The sequence below is a fragment of the Trachypithecus francoisi genome, unplaced genomic scaffold, assembly GCF_009764315.1.
Source record: "Trachypithecus francoisi isolate TF-2019V2 unplaced genomic scaffold, Tfra_2.0 Lachesis_group12, whole genome shotgun sequence".
Taxonomy (NCBI): Eukaryota; Metazoa; Chordata; class Mammalia; order Primates; family Cercopithecidae; genus Trachypithecus; species Trachypithecus francoisi.
The window spans coordinates 7,874,360-7,897,123 of NW_022681457.1; the positions used below are offsets into that span (position 1 = coordinate 7,874,360).

General features: G+C 48.3%; 3 protein-coding genes across 5 annotated transcripts in view; 1 reads left to right on the top strand and 2 right to left on the bottom strand.

The window, feature by feature from the left end:
* LOC117093613 (zinc finger protein 600) overlaps window positions 1-19,131 on the bottom strand; it is a 28,085-nt gene extending 8,954 nt beyond the window's left edge. The window contains exons 1-3 of the mRNA XM_033228966.1: window positions 18,488-19,131; window positions 6,200-6,281; window positions 1,559-1,685 (exon numbers count right to left, since the gene is read on the bottom strand). Coding sequence (XP_033084857.1) covers window positions 1,559-1,685; window positions 6,200-6,262 — 190 coding nt within the window. The 5' untranslated portion in view covers window positions 6,263-6,281; window positions 18,488-19,131. The remainder of the gene's footprint in view (window positions 1-1,558; window positions 1,686-6,199; window positions 6,282-18,487) is intronic.
* Window positions 1-22,764, top strand: part of LOC117093612 (zinc finger protein 813-like) — a 361,257-nt gene that overhangs the window by 190,520 nt on the left and 147,973 nt on the right. The window lies entirely within an intron of this gene.
* Window positions 1-22,764, bottom strand: part of LOC117093610 (zinc finger protein 83-like) — a 241,235-nt gene that overhangs the window by 169,009 nt on the left and 49,462 nt on the right.

A 22,764-nucleotide genomic window follows, 5' to 3' on the forward strand; every position in this document is an offset into this window, starting at 1 on the left:
ACATTAGTCAGGCATGGTGGTGCATGTCTGTAATCCCACCTACTCAAAAGGCCGAGGTAGGAGATTGCTTGAACCCAGGAGGCAGAATTTGCAGTGTGCTGAGGTTGCACCACTGTACTCCAGCCTGGGTGACAGAGCAATACTCAGTCTTAAAAAAAAAAAAAAAAGGAACTGTACCTTTAATAGAGATGTGGTTTCACCCACGTTGGACAGGCTGGTCTCCAACTCCTGACCTCAGGTGATTCACCCACCTCAGCCTTCCAAAGTGCTGGGATTATAGGTGTGTGCCACCGCACCCACTTGGGCAGTATTATTTATGAGAATAAAGAGAAGAAACCAATCCAGATGTCCATCGACAGGTAAATATATGAACAAAATGTGGTATATACATACAATGGAATATTATTCAGCCTTAAAAACAAACTCAGATGGGGCCAGGGGCGGTGGCTCATGCCTGTAATTCCAGCACTTTGGGAATCCAAGGCCACTGAATCATGTCAGCCCAGGCTATCAAAACCAGCCTGGTCAAAATGGCAAAACCACCATCTGTAATAGAACTACCAAAAATTAGTTGGGTGTGGTGACACATGCCTGTAATCCCAGCCACTCAAGAGGCTGAGGCAGGAGAATCACTTCAACCCAAAAGGTGGAGGTTGCAGTGAGCCAAGATCACGCCACTGCACTCAAGCCTGGGCAACAGAGTGAGACTCTGAATCAAAAAAAATAAAAACAAAACAAAACAAAACAAAACACAGAAATCAAGAAGTTGAAAGCCACTGTATCTTAAGGAAATGATAGTAGAAGTAAAGTATGGAAACCCCATTCAACTTCACAAGCTCCCTCACTAAGACTGATGAAAACCATATCTGTTACAGGGTTGATCCTATAAAAAATGGGAACATAGGTTTTCTTGTTAAAAATGAACAATGGCACATATTGGTGTGAAAATGTGAAATGAACAAGAGTTCAGTCAAGAGCCTCATATATATGAGGCTGTGAGCCCAAATGACCTCCTCACTAGGAGGAATTTCAACACCACTGACTGCTGCTTAGAGAAGATGATCATTAGTTTATGGGATGAACATTGTCACAGTGCCAGTGAGAGACGCTTCTGTGATGCTCCTCAAAAACCAGAATGAGCTGAGCACAGTGGCTCACACCTGTAATCCCAGCACTTTGGAAGGCCGAGGTGGGTGGATCACCTGAGGTCGGGAGTTAGAGACGAGCCTGACCAACATGGAGAAACCCCGTCTCTACTAAAAATACAAAATTAGCTGCGTGTGGTGGTGCATGCCTGGGTGGTGTAGCTGGGATTACTTGGGAGGCTGAGGCAGGAAAATCGCTTGAACCTGGAAGGCGGAGGTTATGGTGAGCTGAGATCATACCATTGCACTCCAGCTTGGACAACAAGAGTGAAACTCCATCTCAAAAAACAAAAACAAAAACAAAACAAAACAAAAAACATGTATGGGGCAAAATCACAAAAGAGAATACAAAACCAGGAAGAGCCAAGATAGACAAGAGCAGACTCCTCAGGCCTACAGGGACTTTTCCTCACCCACAGACTCCAGGTTCCTGTAGTTCTCCAACATCACTTCCCTGTATAAAGCCCTCTGTGCAGGGTTCAGGCATTTCCACTCCGCCAGTGAGAATTCTATAGCCACATCCCTGAAAGTCACGCGTCCCTAAAATGAAACACACATTTCCACAAAACATTATGGAGGACGGAGTTAGCACCTTCACAGGAAATGAGAAAAGAGAAAATAAGTATGTATTTGATCAAAGGTTGTTCTGGCAAAACCACGTTAAGGTGTTTTTGAGTATTTTTTCCCCGTAGTTGCATTTTATTATACTTTGCCTTGAAAGATTTTAAGATACCATAAGTCATTAGGGAAGTCTTGATTTTATGGACAATATAAAAACTATATAAATAAAAAGGAAACACAGAGCTAGGCATGGTGATTCACGCCTGTAATCCCAACACATCGGGAGGCCAAGGCGGGCAGATTATTTGAGGTCAAGCATTTGAGACCAGCCTGGCCAACACGGTGAAAACCTGTATCTCCTAAAAATATAAAAATTAGCCAGGCTTGGTGGCAGGCACCTGTAATTCCAGCTACACAGGAGGCTGAGGCAGGAGAATCACTAGAACCCAGGAGATGGAGGCTGTAGTGAGCCAAGTTGGCACCATTGCACTCCATCCTGGGCAACAGACTGATACTCCATCTCAAAAAAAAAAAAAGCAAACATAGGGTTTTCTCTAGAGACATGTCAGATATAATGTTCAACATACCAGGTGATATTAAGTCTCTAGATGAGCTAAGATACACGTGCTGTTTCAGAGAGGACAAAGTCCAATGGCTTTGAAAGAAAAGTCCGCCGGGCGCAGTGGCTCAAGCCTGTAATCCCAGCACTTTGGGAGGCCGAGACGGGCGGATCATGAGGTCAGGAGATCGAGACCATCCTGGCTAACACGGTGAAACCCCGTCTCTACTAAAAAATACAAAAAACTAGCCAGGCGAGGTGGCGGGCGCCTGAAGTCCCAGCTACTCCGGAGGCTGAGGCAGGAGAATGGCATAAACCCGGGAGGAGGAGCTTGCAGTGAGCTGAGATCCGGCCACTGCACTCCAGCCCGGCGACAGAGAGAGACTCCGTCTCAGGGGAAAAAAAAAAAAAAAAAAAAGAAAGAAAGAAAAGTCCAAATCAAAAAACTATCACGATTGGTCAGGCACAGTGGCTCATGCCTATAATTCCAGCACTTTGGGAGGCCAAGGCGGGCAGATCATGAGGTCAGGAGTTCGAGACCAGCCTAGGAACTTGCTGAAACCCCTTCTCTACTAAAAATACAAAACTTAGCTGGGCGTGGTGGTGGGTGCCTATAATCCCCGATACTCAGGAGGCTGTGGCCATAGAATTGCTTGAAACCAAGAGGCAGAGGTTGCAGTGAGCCGACATCATGTTACGCACTTCAGCCTGGGTGACAAAGCAATACTGCGTCTCCAAAAAACTCAAAAAACAAAAAACTGTCATGATCACAGCAATAGCCATGACTAACATTTTTGAATGCTTCCCGTGTGCTATACACTCTTCTAAGTGCTTCCCGTGTCATAAGCCATAAAATAACATACTATCCCACGAAGGAAGATCTGTACTTGCAGTCAGGTGCATCACACACACTCTAGGAAACTTGCCACAAATCAAATAGCTAAAAATATCAACACGAGCACATGAATCCAGATGTCTGGGGTTCACATTTGCATATAAACACCTAAGTAACAGACACAGCTTTAAACTAAACTGCCACAGGTTTATCTAGTGGAGAGAATGTGATAAAGGTCCAAGGGTGAGAACATGGAGCATCCTACAAGGTCACTGAATGGACACACACAGGCATGCAGATAATCCTCCACAGTATTTCTTACTTTTTTCTTTTTCTTTTTTTTGAGATGGAGTCTCACTCTATTGCACAGGCTGGAGTGCAGTGGCACAATCTTGGCTCACTGCAACCTGTGCCACCCAGGTTCAAGCAAGTCTCTTGCCTCAGCCTCCCTAGCAGCTGGGATTTGAGGCACCTGCCACAGCATCCATCTAATTTTTATATATTTAGTAGAGATGGGGTTTCACCATCTTAGCAAGGCTGGTCTTGAACTCCTAATGTTGTGATCCACCTGCCTCAGCCTTCCAAATAAAAATACTTAAAATCATTACAATTATTATAAAAAATAAAACATATTGCAAATGAAAAATAGTTAAAATCATTACAATTATTATAAAAAATAAAACTTATTACAAATGTTGTGTTTTCTGCATAAACCATGGGCTTATCCATCCATGTATTCACGCACACACATCCCGCCATGCTGTTACACAGGTGGTGGCATGCACCTCAAACTCAGCTACTTGAGAGGCTGAGGCAACAGAATCACTGTAATCCAGGAGTCAGAGGCTACAGTGAAATGAAATCACACCACTGCACTCCTGCCTGGGTGACAGAGTGAGACACAACTCAAAAAATATTAAAAAATAAAGTTAAATCAATGATGTAATAAAGCCTATCACTGATGCCTATCTCCACTTTCCATTCCATTCTGAGTCATTAAAAGTGCAGAGTTTGGCCAAGCACAGTGGCTCAGGCCTGTAATCCCAGCACTTTGGGAGGCCGAGGTGGATGAATCACAAGGTCAGGAGTTCGACCAGCCTGACCAGTATGGTGAAACCTCATCTCTACTAAAAATACAAAAAAATTAGCCAGGTGTGGCAGCAAATGCCTGTAATCCCAGATCCTCGAGAGGCTGAGGCAAAAGAATTGCTTGAAGCCAGAAGGCAGGGGTTGCAGGGAGCTGAGATCCTGCCACTGCAATCCAACCTGGGCAACAGAGCGAGATTCCACCTCAAAAAAGTGCAGAGTCCAGCCGGGCTGGCTGTCTCTCATCTAGAATGCCCGCAATTTGGGAGGCCAAGATGGGAGGATCAATTGAGGCCAGGATATCAAGGCTATAGTGAGCTATGATTGCACCACTGCACTCCAGCTGGGACAACAAAATAAAAATACAATGTAAAAAATAAGGCTGGACATGGTGGCACACACCTTTAATCCCAGCACTTTGGGAGTCTGAGACAGGCAGATCACAAGGTCAGGAGTTTGAGACCAGCCTAACCAACATGATGAAACCCCGTTTCAACTATAAATACAAAAATTAGCTGGGTGTGGAGGTGCGTGCCTGTAGTCCCAGCAACTTGGGAGGCTGAGACAGAAAAATTGCTTGAAACTGGGAGGCGGAGGTTGCAGTGAGCTGAGATCGTGCCATTGCACCCCAGCTTTAGTGACTGAGCGAGACTCCATCTTAATATAAATAAATAAATACACATATACATTCATACATACATACATTCATACATACATACATACATACATACATAGATATATATGGTGACCCATGTCTATCCTTCAGGCTCTCCGAGAGGCTAAAGTAGGGATTCGTTGAGCCCAGGAGTTTGAGGCTCCTGTAAACTCTGAATTGTGCCACTGTACTCCAGAACTAAGCCACAGAGCAACACCTTCTCTCTCTCTCTCTCTTTTCTTTTGAGACAGAGTCTCACTCTATCTCCAAGGCTGGAGTGTAGGGGCACAATTTCAGCGTACAGTAACCTCCACCTCCTGGGTTCAACTGGTTCTCCTGCCTCAGCCTCCTGAGTAGCTGTGATTACAGGCATGCACAACCACACCCAGGTAATTTTTTTTTTTTTTTTTTTTGAGGCAGAGTCTCTTTCTGTCACCCACACTGGAGTGCAGTGGCACGATCTTGGCTCACTGCAAGCTTCACCTCCCGGGTTCACGCCATTCTCCCGCCTCAGCCTCCTGAGTAGCTGGGACTACAGGTGCCCGCCACCACGCCTGGCTATTTTTTTGTATTTTTAGTAGAGACAGGTTTTCACCGTGTTAGCCAGGATGGTCTCGATCTCCTGACCTCGTGATCCATCTGCCTCGGCCTCCCAAAGTGCTGGGATTGCAGATGTGAGCCACCGCGCCTGGCCTCACCCAGGTAATTTTTGTACTTTTAGTAGAGGTGGGGTTTCACCGTGTTGGCTAGGCTGGTCTCGCACTTCTGACCTCAAGTGATCCACCTGCCTTGGCCTCCCAAAGTGCTGGGATTACAGGTGTGAGCCACTATACCTGGACCAACATCTTGTCTCTTAAAAAAGAAATTTTTTTTTGAAGAGACATGTTTATCTACTCATGTGGCTTCAAATGCATTACCAAATCAGATACAAAGTATCTCCCCTTATTTGTCTCCTTTTCCAGAATTTACCAGATATCTGTGCACATCAACATGTATATTTCATATGTAGCTTCTCTGATCTGGTCCACAAAAAGCTGACATCCAGATGTGGCCCCTGAACCACCCAGGCTGCCCAGCAGCACTGACATCAACGGGCCCACACTCCATGTTTATCCATGTCTGGGTGTGAGCCCTTCCCAGGACCGTGCCCAGTGGAGCCTTTTCCCAAGTCCATGTCACTGGGTCACAGGAGATGGAATCTCAGAGCAGGTGACAGGAACTGAGGGCAGGCATGGGTGAGTGCGAGCGAACCTGTCAGGCAAAATGCTTCAGACTCAGAAAAGACTGGCTACTACTACAACACCTGGCATTTCAGAAAGAAAAGAGAAAGATTAATCCCCAGAGGAACATCACTTCACCTGAGGAAGGGCCATGCCGGGCTCCTTTCCTTTCCTCTTCTCAGCTGCTTCCTCACGTAACATGAGTCTTTAGAAATCAATCCTGTATGTGAAAAAAAGACTTCATGTTAGAAATGACTCACTCCCTTCCTGTGACAAAAACACACGAACAGGAGAGACTTCACGCTGTAGAAAGACGTCACCCTCTGCCCTCTGCACCAGAGATCATGCAGAGATAAGAAAGTCCCACAGGAAGACCTATAAGTGTACATTTGACCCCGGTCTTCAGATCTCACTCCCCTCCTGGAGAAGCCCCCACACACGAGGCAGCAGGGGTGAGCTGGGCTAGACTGATCTCCCCTTCAGGATACAGACTCATCCCTGACCAAACCCCATCCAGAGGACAGCCCCTCACCTCTCTGTGGATCACAGGCTGGGCTCAGCCCCCAGAAATGGAGGACACAGCTTCGATGCTCAGTGCTGCACACAGATGACAAGCACCTGGGCCACTGCAGCTATTACTGAGGGTGGGCTCCATCCCTTCAGAATAAGAACCCCTGCTAAAGCAGCACAAAAGCTCTATTTGCAAAATGCTCTGCACTGTAATGTAAAGCCAGGGTTGAGCTCCACTCAGAGGGGGCGAGCCCAGCACAGCCCCACGTTCTGGCTCTGCTCTCTCTTTGGGGCCTTTTTCTCACCAGGATCCAAACAGTGGATGGCAAAGGCACAAAAATAATCAAAGACATCAGACAATGTGGACCCGGGGTGGGGCAAAAGTTCAGCTGTGTGTAAGGAAAATGAATTTAAGGCCCCAAATCACTAAGTAAAAGGGAAAAGTCAAGCTGGGAACTGCTTAGGGAAAAAGACTCCCCTTCTATTCAAAGTTACCCCTCTGCTCCCTGACATAGATGCATATCTGAGTGCCTCCTTTGGAAAGGCTAATCAGAAACTCAAAAGAAGGACCCAGCACAGTGACTCAGGACTGTCTGTCATCCCAGCACTGTGGGAGGTGTAGGCAGGCAGATCACTTGGGGTCAAGAGGTGGAGACCAGCCCAGCCAACACGGTGAAACCCCATCTCTACTAAAAATACAAAAATGATCGGGGCATCTACTTGGGAAGCTGAGGCAGGAGAATCACTTGAACCCAGGAGGCAGAGGTTGCAGTGAGCCGACATCCTACTACTGCACTCCAGCGTGGGCGACAAAATGAGACTTCACCTCAAAAAAAAAAGGAAACTCAGAAGATTGCAACCATTTGTGCCTCAGTCCTCTGTGACCTGGAAGCCCCCGCTCTGCTTCAAGTCTTCCTGCCTTTGTTGAAAGTTGCCCCACCATGCAGACCAAACCAATGTATTTCTTACATATATTGATTGATGCCTCATGTCTCCATAATATGTATAACATTAAGCTCTGCCCCAACCACCCTGGGGAAAATAAACTTTCCAAATTAACTGAGATCTATGTAAGATTTTCTGGTTTCACAGCTGCAATGTCAAATGGGGGGCTGTGGGAGATCACAAAGGAAACCCGGAGAAGATGGTATCAGAACACGGACCTAGGAAAGAAAGGCTGCTTGTCACTTGCAGCTGAGGGGCAGAGAGTCCTAGTCAGAGGCACAGCTCAGGCGAAGGTCCTGAGACAGGAGCAACCTCAGCCCCAGGAAAAGGAAAGCGATCCATGTGGCTGGCGCAGTGGAAGAGAGGAGGGCACAGGTAGGACATAAGGTCAGAGAGGTCCTGGGGGCACAGACACATAGGGACATGGTCTTCAAACATTTTTCTGGCCGGGCACGGTGGCTCAAGCCTGTAATCCCAGCACTTTGGGAGGCCGAGACAGGCGGATCACGAGGTCAGGAGATCGAGACCATCCTGGCAAACATGGTGAAACCTCGTCTCTACTAAAAAATACAAAAAACTAGCCGGGCGAGGTTGGCGGGCGCCTGTAGTCCCAGCTACTCCGGAGGCTGAGGCGGGAGAATGGCGTAAACCCGGGAGGCGGAGCTTGCAGTGAGCTGAGATCCGGCCACTGCACTCCAGCCTGGGCGACAGAGCGAGACTCTGTCTCAAAAAAAAAAAAAAAATTTTTTTCTTCCACAACCCAAAAGAATTTTGAAAGTCGATGGTGATCCCTGCTATGCAGGAGTCTGAGGCAGGAGAATCCCTTGAAGCCAGGAGACAGAGGTTTGAGTGAGCTGAGATCATGCCATTGCGCTCCAGCTTGGGACACAAGAGCGAAAATGTGTCTCAAAAAAAAACAACAAAAAAAGGAAGTTATGTATCTTCTCACTCCTTTCACGTATACATGTAAGTTTCTCTTTATAATTTACAACACTTATAAATAATGTAATTTATTTCCCATATTTAAAACACATGCTGTCAAGTTCAGCTAAGTTTCCAGAAGTACACAGTCACTCTCAACGGAGATGTGCAGACTGCAAGGGAATGTGTTTGGGGTTTAGGAAGTCACTTATGGACACCTGAAGGTGGGGATGCCTGTTTGATGTCCCAGGAGAGAGCTGAGGAGACAACTGGACACAGGATTGTAGAGCTCAGTGGCGAGGCCTGCAGGGGACGTGGAGTCGTGTAGGTGGGTGAAAGCTCTGAGATGATGATAAGGCTCAAGGTGATTTGAGTCTAATCCGCTGTTTGTGCTCATCTTGTGCTTTTTTTTTTTTTTTTTTTTAGCATTTGGATAACTGGAACCCATTTAAAATTCGAGTTAAAACTGAGCACCCTAATTCTGTACATATCTCTCATTCTCCAATTCTCTCTCTAGCTCTTGTTTTCTTTTCTTTTTCCCTGGGATTCTGCTCCTCATTTTGTACCCCTCTCCTCTCCTGCTATTTATCCCCTTCTTCCCTCTATTACTGCTCTTCCACCTCTTTTGCTTCATCCTCACAACTTATTTAACCTCTTTTTTTTTCTTTCTTTTTTTTTTTTTTGAGACCAAGTTTCGCTCGTTGCCCAGAGTGGAGTGCAATGGCGAGATCTTGGCTCACCTCAATCTCAGCCTCCCAGGTTCAAGCGATTCTCCTGCCTCAGACTCCCTAGTAGCTGGGATTACAGGCATGTGCAACCACGCCCGGCTAATTTTGTATTTTTAGTAGAGACATTTTTCCATGTTGGTCAGGCTGGTCTCGAACTCTGGACCTCAGGTGATCCGCCCGCCTCAGTCTCCCATAGTGCTGGGATTACAGGCATGAGCCACCGCGCCCAGTCCTTATTTAACCTCTTGTTGTTCCTTCTCCCCAATCTTTCGATCGTCCTCAATCTCTATATATTACCACCTCTTCTCTTATCTCTGCTTTTCCTCTGCTCTCCCTGTTACATTCCCTTTTCCCTGTTACACCCCCCGTCCCCACTCTCTAGCACCCCAGATCCCCAGGTGTCCTCCCTGCTGTGGTTCTCCCTCTGTTCTCCTTGCCACCAGCACCACTCTGCTCTGTCTGCCCTGGCTTCAAATCCCTCCTCCTCTCCCTCACCCTGATGAGCCTCCCTCTTTGCTGCCCCTCTCCCTACCTTGCTGTCCTTCATCTCCGCACAGCTAGCTTTTCTCCACATTTCTCCAGTTGCTTTTCTCCTCCTGCTATCTTTTTTTCTTTCACTTTTGCTGTCTCTTAGCAAATCCCTCACCCATCCTCTACTTTGCCATCTGTTATGGGCCTTCCTCATTCTTCTTTTCTCTGTGTCAGGTTTTCTACTGCTCTCTCAGTCCCTCTCTCTCCTGATCCCTTTGGCCCACACAATCACAGGCGGGTTTGGAGTAAGACGCCTGCATTCCGGAGAAGCGCATTTTCCAGGGGGTGGAGCTGGGCAGGCAAGAACACCAGGTGTCATAGGACAAGCCCCTGGGACCTCCCCAACGCTGGCTCAGTGGAAGCGGTGACTGCGGAGGAAAGACTTGGGGAGCAGGAGGGTCCAGCACGAGGAGGGACGTGGGGGGCCGAAAGCGCCTTAAGACAAGGGTTGGACCTGCAGGATCCAAGGACCGGGCAGAGGACGAAGCCCTCCGGGACTGGGGACTGGGGCCGCGGGGCTGTGCTCCAGGGGCCGACTGGGGCGAGGCTGGGCAGCGCACAGGGCGGGAGGAGTCAGAACAAGGTTTTGAGGCGAAAATTATGGCACAGGAAGTGTATACATTGCCCTATAGCAGAAAGACCGGGACTGGAACAGCCTCCCGGGCGACTTCGAACCCAAAAGAGTCCCCGGACTCTTACGGGGATGTCTCAATTTGCTCTGGGTGAAGGAAGACAGGTGAGAATTTCCAGGTCCGTGGGGACCCCACATCCCAGGGACAGAAAAGCGGGGACCTGAGAAGCCAGTGAAGACAGAGTGAAAACTCACGCTCCGCGGTAGGACCTTCGCCTCACGCGATCCGCTTCCGGCTTTGCGCGCGCAGGACAGAAACCAGGCCTGGGCGGCCCCCGAACAAGTTAACGGGGCCTGGGCGCGGTAGGGGCGGGGCGCGTGGCGGAGAGACCTTGCCCTGTAGAAACGGCAGAGGGCGGGGCGGGGCGGGACCAGTGCGTCTCTCTGCCTGGCACCCAGAGCCTGTTTTACGGGTTTTTGGAAGCCAGAGCGGCCAGGAAGGTTGAGGCATGATTCAAAAGCCCTGGAATTGTCTGGAACGCGGATGCAAACTAGAATGTGAAATGCAAAGCCCTGTCTGGGCTGAATGCACGATTTCATGCTGACCGCCCACAGAACAGAATAGAAATCCTCTCCCTTTCTATTCTGCATTCACTCAGGAGGGAGGATCCACCTTGTGCTCAGCTTCAGAGACTTCCCTAAGGCCTCCGCCTGGGATGCGGGAGGGAGTGCTCAGGCCAGGGAAAAGAGAGGTCACCACCTGCTACTTAAACACAGCAGGGATGCGGGCGCCAGACAGAAGCCTGAGGTCTCAGCTACTCAGGAAGCAGCGGAGGGGGAGAATCCCTGAAACTGGGGGTCCAGGCCAGCCTGGGCGACAAAGTAACACCCCTACCGCAGGACTCCCTTCTCCGTCTCTCTCTTGCCCTTTTCCTTTCCTTTCCTTTTTTTCTTTTTTGTTTTGACGGAGTCTCGCTCTGTCGCCCAGGTTGGAGTGCAGTGGCAAGATTTTGGCTCATTGCAAGCTCCGCCTGCCAGGTTCACACCATTCTCCTGCCTCAGCCTTTCGAATAACTGGGACTACAGGCGCCCGCCATGATGCCCAGCTAATTTTTTCTATTTTTAGTAGAGACGGGTTTCACTGTGTTAGCCAGGATGGTCTGGATCTCCTGACCTCGTGATCCGCCCGCCTCAGCTTCCCAAAGTGCTAGAATTATAGGTGTGAGCCACCGCGTCCCGCTTGATTTTCTTTTTCTTTTTTAGCCCTTTTTAAATAAAATTTTTGATGGTGTGATGTAGGGATCCAACATTACTCTTTTCCATGTGGATATCAAGTTAGTTGTCCCAGCACATTTGTGAAAGAAATCTATTACTTTTTATTTTTATTTTTTTCTTTCCATTTATTTATTTATTTATTGAGACGGAGTCTCGCTCTGTCGCCCAGGCTGGAGTGCAGTGGCCGGATCTCAGCTCACTGCAAGCTCCGCCTCCCGGGTTTGCCATTCTCCTGCCTCAGCCTCCCGAGTAGCTGGGACTACAGGCGCCCGCCACCTCGCCCGGCTAGTTTTTTGTATTTTTTTTTTTTTTTTGAGGCGGAGTCTCGCTCTGTCTCCCGGACTGGAGTGCAGTGGCCGGATCTCAGCTCACTGTAAGCTCCGCCTCCCGGGTTTACGCCATTCTCCTGCCTCAGCCTCCCGAGTAGCTGGGACTACAGGCGCCCGCCACCTCGCCCAGCTAGTTTTTGTATTTTTAGTAGAGACGGGGTTTCACCGTGTTAGCCAGGATGGTCTCGATCTCCTGACCTCGTGATCTGCCCGTCTCAGCCTCCCAAAGTGCTGGGATTACAGGCTTGAGCCACCGCGCCCGGCCTTTCCTTTTATTTTTGAGACAGAGTATTTCTCTGTGGCCTGTGGTGGGGTGCAGTTGCGAGTTCATGGCTCACTGCAGCCTCTGCCTCCTGGGTGGAAGCTATTCTGCCTCAGCCTTTGGATAGCTGCTATTACAAGCGCAGATGACCACATCCAGCTAATTTTCGTATTTTTGGTAGAGACGGGGTTTCACCATGTTGGCCAGGCTGGTCTGGAACTCCTGACTTCAGTGATGCACCTGCCTGCTGGGATTACACTCGTGAGTCACCATGCCTGGCCCAGGAAATATTCTTTACTTCCCTTTTTAAATGTGAGAAAATATAATTGAAAAACCAAGAGAATTCCCCCAAATGAGAAATCATTTCTATGACGATAATAGAGAAAGAAAGAGAAACTATTTTATTAATAACCTTTAGAGCAGAATGTGATGGGAAATAGAGGCAAACAGCTAAGAGGTTGAAAAGAGAGAAACTTCAGGATTCTAAACAACCCACTAAGTACATGTTTTCAAGATCAGTCTTCACTAATCCGTCTTCAGGGAAGAGGACTTGGCAAGCCCTTGGTTACACACAGTTCATCCTGGCTGTACTTCGTAATGGAGGTGAGGATCTCTGTGAGCTAATTAGCTTCATCCCAAGGGAAGGGGAGAAACCCTAACAGTAACCCTAATACAAAAATTAGCTGGGCATGGTGGCAGGCGCCTGTAATTTTTCTGTATATTTAGTAGAGACAAGTTTTGCCAAGCTGGCCAGGCTGGTATTGAACTCCTGACCTCAAGTGATCTGCCCACCTTGGCCTCCCAAACTGTTGGGATTACAGGCTTGAGCCACCATGGTCAGCCAGGAAAACTCTTAGAAGTTGCGCCTGCATTCCACTAGACTCAGGTTGCAGGACCACATTCCTCTCAAGGCTCAAAATTATTTAAAGGTCCAAAGCTTTAAATTGGAATCATTTGATGTTTGAATTATTTAATTTCCTACTGAGACACAGGTACTATCTATCTGGTTGTATGCTTTTTTTTTTTTTTTTTTTGAGGCGGAGTCTCACTTTATTACCCAGGCTGCAGTGCAGTGGCGCAATCTCGGCTCACTGCAACCTCTGCCTCCCAGGTTCAAGCAATTCTCCTGCCGCAGCCTCTGGAGTAGCTGGGATTACAGGCGACCATCACCACGCCCAGCTAATTTTTGTATTTTTAGTAGAGATTCACCATGTTGGTCAGGCTGGTCTCGAACCCGTGACCTCGTGATCAGGGGATCACGAGATTGTACCACTGTACTCCAGTCTGGGTGACAGAGCAAGACTCCGAAAAAAAAAAAAAAGAACTGACGTACAGTGTCGGAGGTTGTGATTATGATGTCACAGGTACAGTTAGGTAACACCAGGCAATACAGCCAATTTTATATATATGCATTGCCCTTAGTTATCTAGTTAACTGTGCATAAAATATAAAATATAGACTGTGTACTGGGAAAATTTATAAACTGAGATCACAGAAAACATTGTATAAAACAAATTGCACAATAAAAACGTAAAAAACAAGATGTAGGCTCTCTGGTCTGAATGATCATATTGGCCAAAAGCGACGTTCAGAGTTTTTATTGTCCAATAGGATGTTCCTGCAGATGGTGCCTTTGAGAGAATTTGGTCATGGGTGTTGACTACATGTGAATAGGACTAGTGCTTTTATTTTTATTATTTATTTATTTATTTACTTTTTGAGACGGAGTTTCCCTCTTGTTGCCCACGCTGGAGTGCCGTGGTGCAATCATGGCTCAGCACAACCTTTGTCTCCTGGGTTCATTCAATTCTCCTGCCTCAGCCTCCCAAGTAGCTGGGATTACAGGCATGCGCCACCACACCCAGCTAATTTTGTATTTTTAGTAGAGATGGGGTTTCTCTATTTTAGTCAGGCTGGTCTCAAACCCCCGACCTCAGGTGATTCACCCACATCAGCCTTCCAAAGTGCTGGAATTACAAGTGTGAGCCACCGTGCACAGCCAGGACTACCGCTTTTATAAAGAGAGACATTAAAGAGCTGATTGCTATTTCTTTTTTTTCTGTTTTTGAGATCAAGTCATACTCTATCACTCAGGCTGGAGTGTAGTGGCATGATTCTCCTGCTTAAAGAGATTCTCCTGCTTCAGCCTCCTGAGTAGATGTGACTACAGACGCATGTCACCATCCTTGGCTAATTTTTAAATTTTCTTTCTTTTTTTTTTTTTTTCTGGAGAGGGGGAGACGGATCTCACTCTATCACCCAGGCTGCAGTGCCATGGTGCGATCGTGGCTCACTGCAACCTCTGCTTCCCAACCGGGTCCAAGTAATTCTCCTGCCTCAGCCTGTGGAGTAGCTGAAATTAGAAGCGTGCGCCATCACGTCCAGTGAATTTTTGTACTTTTGGTAGAGACAGGGTTTCACCACGTAGGCCAGGCTGGTCTCGAACTTCTGACCTTAAGTGATTTGCTCCCAAAGTGCTGGGATTACAGGCATGAGCCACACGCCGGGCTTTGACGTTCCTTTCTTTTTCTTTTTTCAGATGGAGTGTAGCTCTGTTGCCTAAGCTGGCGTGCAGTGGCGCAATCTCGGCTCACTGCAACCTCTGCCTCTGGGGTTCAAACAATTGTCCTGCCTTAGCCTCCTGAGTAGGTGGGATTACAGGCATCTGCCATCATGTCCGGCTAATTTTTGTATTTCTTTAGTAGAGATGGGGTTTCACTGTGTTGGCCAGGCTGATCTCAAACTCCTGACCTCATGATCCACGCACCTAGGCCTCCCAAAGTGCTAGGATTACAGGCGTGAGCCACAGCGCCCTGATGTCCCTTTTCAAAACTACTATGGGCTTGGCACAGTGGCTCACGCCTGTAATCCCAGCACTTTGGGAGGCCAAGGCGGGCGGATCACCTGAGGTGGGGAATTAGAGAGCAGCCTGGGCCAATATGAAGAAACTCCGTCTCTACTAAAAACACAGAATTAGCCAGGCGTGGTGGTGCATGCCTGTAATCCCAGCTACTCAGGGGGCTGAGGCAGGAGAATCGCTTGAAGCCACTAGGTGGAGGGTATGGTGAGCTGAGATCACGCCATCACACTCCAGCCTGGGCAACAAGAGCAAAACTCCCTCTCTTACAAAAAGAAAAAAAAAAGGGCTATGTAGGCCAGATGCGGTGACTCATCCCTGTAATCCCACCTGTAATCCCAGTGATTTGAGAGGCCAAGGGAGGAGGATCCTTTGAGCCCAGGATTTTGAGACTAGCCTGGGAAACATAGTGAAACCCCATTTCTACAAAAAAAAAAAAAAAAAAATTAACAAAAACTAGCCGAGCTTGGTGGCTCATGCCTCTGGTCCCAGCTACTCAGAAGACTGAGGTAGGAGGATCACTTGAGCCCAGGAGGCCGAGGCTGCAGTTAGAGGAGGTCAGGCCACTGCACTCCAGCCTGGGTAATAGAGCCAGACTCTGTCTCAAAATATTGATTAATTAATTCAATTAAAAGTATTATGTAATAACAGTGACTATTTTCCCACTTCACTGCCCTACATCTTACCCCATCCTAGGAAACGGGAAGGCAGTGATTGACAACTGAATTAGTCACTTCAATCTGGCTGAATAGGGATTCCAAGTGGAACATAACCTCTCAAGCCAAGATTTATAGAATGCACATGTCTTTTTTTTTTTTTTTTTTGAGACAGAGTTTCTCTCTTGTTGCCCAGGCTGGACTACAATGGCGAGATTTCGGCTCACCGCAACCTCCTCCTCCCAGGTTCAAGCGACTCTCTTGCCTCAGCCTCCCCAGTAGCTGGGATTACAGGCATGTGCCACCACGCCTGGCTAATTTTGTATTTTTTCTTTCTTTTTTTTTTTTTTGGAGACAGAGTCTCGCTCTGTCGCCCAGGCTGGAGTGCAGTGGCCAGTGGCCAGATCTCAGCTCACTGCAAACTCTGCCTCCTGGGTTCATGCCATTCTCCAGCCTCAGCCTCCCGAGTAGCTGGGACTACAGGCGCCCGCCACCTCGCCCAGCTAGTTTTTTGTATTTTTTTTAGTAGAGACGGGGTTTCACTGTGTTAGCCAGGATGGTCTCGATCTCCTGACCTCATGATCCGCCCATCTCGGCCTCCCAAAGTGCTGGGATTACAGGCTTGAGCCACTGTGACCGGCCTAATTTTGTATTTTTAGTAGAGACAGGGTTTCTCCATGTTGGTCAGGCTGGTCTCAAACTCCCGACCTAAGTGATCCATCCGCCTCGGCCTCCCAAAGTGCTGGAATTATGGGGGCGTGAGCCACCGGGCCCAGCCTGTACACGTCTTACAGATACAAATTTTAAAATTCTCAATCTCATCTGTATAATTTAAACAACTTTTTAGTTATTAGATTATATACACAGAAGTCAACATGTCACAACTAATCATATCCAATGAACTCACTCACTCACTCATCTGAGCCCAAAGTCTCTCACCCCTTTTTTCTTTGAGACTGCAGTACAGTGACATGATCTCAGATCATTGCAGCCTGGACCTCCTGGACTCAAGTCACCCTCCCAGCTCGGCCCACAGAGCAGCTGGGAGTACAGGTGCACACCATTACGACCGGTTATTTACTTATTTTTTTTTGGCAGAGATGGGGGTCTCACTATGTTTCCCAGGCTGGTCTCGAACTCCTGGACTCAAGCAATCTCCTTGCCTCAGTCTCCTAAAGTGGAGAGATTACAGGCGTGAGCCACTGTGCCGAGCCCCTCTGTCTTCATTACTGTGCTTCCTTCCCTAATTCTGTACATATCTCTCATTCTCCCCTTCTCTCTCTAGCTTTCATTTTCTTTTCTTCCTCCCTGGTATTCTGCTGCTCATTTTGTACCCCTCTCCTCTTCTGCTGTTTATCTCCTTCTTCCCTCTATTCCTTCTCTTCCACCTCTTCTGCTCCATTCTCGCAACTTTTTTAACCTCTTGTTGCTCCTTCTCCCCAGTCTTTAGATCGTCCTCAATCTCCATCTATTTCTGCCTCTTCTCCCATCTCTGCACCTCCTCTGCTCTCCTTGTCAAATTCTCTCTTCCCTGATACACTCCCCTGTCCCCACTCTGTGGCACCTCAGATCCCCAGGTGTCCTCCCTGCTGTGGTTCTCCCTCGGTTTTCCTTGACACAAGCACCACTCTGCTCTGTTGCCCTGGCTCCAAATCCCTCCCTCTCTCCCTCACTCTGATGAGCCTCCCTCTTTGCTGCCACTCCCCCTACCTTGCCGTCCTTTATCTCTGTACATCTAGCTTTTCTCTACATTTCTCCAGTTGCTTTCCTCCTCCTGCTTTCTTTTTTTTTTTTTCACTTTTGCCATCTTTTTTTTTTTTTTTTTTGAGACGGAGTCTGGCTCTGTCGCCCAGGCTGAAGGGCGGTGGCCGGATCTCAGCTCACTGCAAGCTCCGCCTCCCAGGTTCACGCCATTCTCCTGCCTCTGCCTCCCAAGTAGCTGGGACTACAGGCGCCCGCCTCGTCGCCCGGCTAGTTTTTTGTATTCTTTAGTAGAGACGGGGTTTCACCATATTAGCCAGGATGGTCTCGATCTCCTGATCTTGTGATCCGCCCGTCTCGGCCTCCCAAAGTGCTTGGCATATCCCTCACCAATCCTCTATTTTGCCATCTGTTCTGGGCCTTTCTTATTCTTCTTTTCTCTCAGGTTTTCTACTGCTCTCTGTCTCCTGATCCCTTCGGCCCACACAATCGCAGGAGGGTTTGGAGTAAGACGCCTGCATCCCGGAGGAGCGCATTTTCCAGTGGCTGGAGCTCGGCAGGCAAGAAGATCCCAGGTCACAGGACAGGCCCCTGGGACCTCCCCAGTGCGGGTTCAATGAAAGCGGTGACGGCGGAGGGGAGACCTGGGGAACAGCAGGCCCTGGCAGGAGGATGGAGGTGGGGAGGGCGATGTGCGCCTTAGGACAAGGTTGGGGTCTGCAGGATCCCAGGACCCGGAAGAGGACTGGACCTCCCCGGGACTGGGGCCGCAGCGCCGCGCTCCAGGGGCCAACGAAGAGGAGGCTGAGAGGCGCGCCCTGGGCAAGAATCCACCTCCCCTGTGAGGACTTTAAAAAGCGCGGGGCGGGAGGAGTCAGAACAAGGTTTTGAGCAGGAAAACTACGCAACAGGAAGTGTATACATTGCCCTGTAGCAGAAAGAACGGTGACGGGACCAGCCTCAGGGCGACTTTAAACCCAAAAGGAAGCAACCCCCGGGGTCTCACGGGGATGTCTCAATTTGCTCTGGGCGAAGGAAGACGGGCGAGAATTTACAGGTCTGGGAGGGCCCCACTTCCCAGGGTGGGAAGCGCTGGGGACCTAGCAAGCAGAGACTTAATACAACACAGAGAAAACTCACCGCGCGATGTGACCGTCACTCCACCCGATCCGCTTCCGGGTTAGCGTTAATCTGCGCGCACAGGACAGAAGCCAGACCCGGGCGGGCGGCCGGAGGAGGTGGGCGGGGCCTGGGCGAGGTAGGGGCTGGGCGCGAGGCGGAGAGACCCTGCCCTTTAGAATCAGCAGAGGGCGGGGCTGGGGCAGGTCCTGCGCATCTCTTAGCCTCCCTCCCAGCGTCTCTGTCTTCAGGTTGTGGAGGCGAGAGGGCCAGAAAGTCTAAGGAATGATTCAAAAGCCCTGGAATTGTCTGGAACCGGGATACAAACTAGAATATGAAATGCAAAGCCCTGCCTGGGCAGCACGTACGATGTCATGGTGACGGCCCACAGAGCAGTTTAGAAATCCTCTCCCTTTCTATTGTCCCATTCACTCGGGAGGGAGAGTCTATCCTGTGCCCAGTTTGAGAGACTTCCCTAAAGCCACCGCCTGGGGTGTCGGACGGAGTGCTCAGGCCAGGGAGGAGTGAGGTCACCACCTGCTGCTTAAACACAGCAGAGGCGCAGGGGTGGGAGCCTGAGGTCCCAGCTCCTCAGGAAGCAGAGGCAGGAAAATCGCTGAGCCTGGGGTTCCAAGCCAGCCTCCACCACAAGTAACACCCACTGCCACAGGTCTCCCTTCCTCATCTCTCTCTTTTTTTTTTTTTTCTTTTTTTTTTCTGAGACGGAGTCTCGCTATTGTCGCCCAGGCTGGAGTGCAGTGGCCGGATCTCAGCTCACTGCAAGCTTCGCCTCCCGGGTTCACGCCATTCTCCTGCCTCAGCCTCCAGTGTAGCTGGGACTACAGGTGCCCGCCACCACGCCCAGTTAATTTTTTTTTGTATTTTTAGTAGAGACAGGGTTTCACCGTGTTAGCCAGGATGGTCTCGATCTCCTGACCTCGTGATCTGCCCGTCTCAGCCTCCCAAAGTGCTGGGATTACAGGCGTGAGCCACTGCGCCTGGCCTTCTTTCTCTTTTTTTTTTTTTTTTTTTTGAGACGGAGTCTTGCTCTTTCGCCCGGGCTGGAGTGCAGTGGCCGGATCTCAGCTCACTGCAAGCTCCGCCTCCCGGGTTTACGCCATTCTCCTGCCTCAGCCTCCCGAGTAGCTGGGACTACAGGCGCCCGCCACCTCGCCCGGCTAGTTTTTTTTTTGTATTTTTAGTAGAGACGGGGTTTCACCGTGTTAGCCAGGATGGTCTCGATCTCCTGACCTCGTGATCCGCCCGTCTCGGCCTCCCAAAGTGCTGGGATTACAGGCTTGAGCCACCGCGCCCGGCCCTTTCTCTTTTTTTAAAAAACTTTTTAAAATGAAATTTTTGATGGTGTCACATAGGGATCCAACACTATTCTTTTCCATGTGGATATCCAGTTAGTTGTCCTGCCACATTTGTAGAAGAGATCAATTACTTTCTTTTTTTATTATTATTTACTTTTTTCTTTCTCTGTTTTTTCTTTTCTTTTTCTTTTGTGTGTGTGTGTGTGACAGAGTATTTCTCTGTCGCCCAGGCTGGAGTGCAGTGGTGAGATCTGGACTCAATGCAGCCTCTGCCTCCTGGGTTCAAGTGGTTCTCCTGTCTCAGCCTCGGGAGCAGCTGGCATTACAGGCGCGCCCCACTATGCCCAGCTAATTTTTGTGTTTTTCACAGAGACGGGATTCACCATGTTGACCAGGCCGGTATCGAACTCCTCACTTCAAGTTATTTGCCTGCCTCAGCCTCCTAAAGTGCTGGGATTACCGTCGTGAGCCAACATGCCTGGCCCAAGAAATATTCGTTACTTCGCTTTTTAAATGTTGACAAAATATAATTGAAAACTAAAAAATCTTCTCCCAAATGAGAAATCATCTCCATGACGATAACAGAGAAAGAAATGAAAACCATTTTATTAATAAATAAGCCTTGGACCAGAATGTGATGGGAAATAGAGGCAAACAGCTGAGAGGTTAAAAAGAGAGAAAGCAACTTCACTGTTCTATAAAACCCATTAAGTAGAAGAGGCCTGTTTGCAGGCTCAGCTCAGCTCACAGACTCTGATAGTTTCTCTGATACTTAAGCCCTATGAAACTTTGATACTCTTAATACAGAACAAATAACAAAGGTGTGGATGAGAACTTGGGATAAATTACGTGCCCCAGGCCAAGCTCCTGTTTCTTTTACCATGGTTAAACAAGGTCACACTGAATCATATCCTGATTTTTCAGCTAAATTACAAAATGCTGTTGAAAAATCTGTCTCTGATGAGCATGCTCAAGGTATTCTCCTTCGTATGTGAGCTTTTGAAAATGCGAACCATGAGTGTAAAATGGCCATGCATTCTGTCCAACGACAACATTGACCTGATCATGAGGTGTTGCCTGTATATATTAAAGCTTGTGAAGGCATTGGATCAGACACCCACAAAGCTATTCTGTGGGCACGGGCTATGAAGGACACCAACCAAACTGGTCCCACTAATTCTTTTCTTGGAGCCCAGACAGTCCAGGACTGTATATATGCTAATTCTTCTCTCTTCAAACTTCCAGAGTTACCTAATGGCTCTGGGACCAAACTACAATTTACCTATAATTCTTCAGGCCCTCCCCCATCCACTCCAGGCCCTCACCCTCCTGTCATTTTGGTTCCTCACCCGGTCCCTTTGTCATCCACTCAGCCTACTTCTCTGTACCTTCTTCACACACGGACACCTGTAATCACCAGTATACTTCTAATTCTTTTCTAATTGCGGTAAACGTGGTCATACTTGAAAAAATTGCACTGTTAAAAACTGAAAAGCTACCAAGCCGGCTCAACAAACACAGCCAAATGCTGCTGCTAGTGTTTGCCCATATTGTCACAAAGGTAAACATTGGACAAGTACTTGCTGCTCTAAGTATGATATAGATGGAAACCCCCACCACAACACCAGGGAAATGGGGAGCAGGGCCGACCCCAGGCCCCGATGTCAAACACGATGCTTCAGACTCAGACCAAAGTTGGGTTTCCGCTTCAGGCGGTCCCAACACAACCCCCAGCACAAACAAATTTACCTATAGCCAACCCAAATAGGTCTCAGCCTCTCCTTCTGTCTCAATACAGTACTTGTCCACCTCCACAGTAGGGGGCGGGAAGGTCGATCTCTGTAGTACTATTCCTCTAAATTTACTACCTAACCCTTTGCCTTTAATTGTCCCCATGAGGGTCACTGGCCCTTTACCTCAAGGTTCGGTGGGCCTGGTGTTAGTTAGGGCATCCACCTCTGCTAAAGGAATCAACATTCATACTGGTCTCATTAATTCTGATTCTGTTGATGAGATTAAATTAATCGTGTCTGCCAAGGCTCCTGTTTCCATTCTGGCCGGTGAATCAATTGCTCAATTGCTTTTACTACCTAATATCATTTTAAACAAAGGAGATAAGACACATGGCCCTAGGATTGGCTCTGGTGGTGAAAAGGCCACTTATTGGATTAATATAATTTCTAAACAGCAGCCCACCTGCACCATTCACATTCAAGGAAAAAAGTTCGAGGGCCTGGTAGATACTGGGGCTGATGTTTCTGTTATTTTCTCTAGTTTATGGTCTTCCTCCTGGCTTAAACATCCCACCAACATGGGACTAGTATGTGTTGGAAAAGCCAAAGAAGTTTATGAGAGCATATTTATCTTGCCTTGCACTGACCCTGGTGGTCAAAAGGGTAAAACTCAGCCTTATATCACGCCAGTCCTCATTAATCTTTGGGGTAGAGATTTACTGGCACAATGGGGGGCTGAAATTAATATTCCACATAATTCTTATAGCGCTCCCAGTCAGCATATGATGGAAACTATGAGGTTTGTTCCTGGACTCGGTCTCGGTCCAAAACATGAAAGGATTACTAAACCCCTCCCAGTTACTGTAAAGTAAAACAGGGTGGGTTTAGGTTATCCTGCTGCCTCACCTCCTGATCCTGTCCCTTTACACTGGAAATCTGACACACCCGTTTGATTCAGCAGTGGCTGCTCAAACTGGAGGCTTTAACTCACTTGGTTTCTGAACAGTTAGAACTTGGAAATGTGGAATCTTCTCTTTCCCCCTGGAATTCCCGTTTCTGGTAAAAAAGAAATCAGGCAAGTGGCAGATGGTAACCAATGTAAGGGCCATTAACGCTGTTATTAAACCTATGGGGGCCATCCAACCAGGCAGGCCTGCCCCTGCTTTAATACCTAAAAATTGGACTCTCATAGTTCTCGATCTTAAAGATTTTTTTCATATTCCTTTACATAAATTGGACTGTGAAAAAT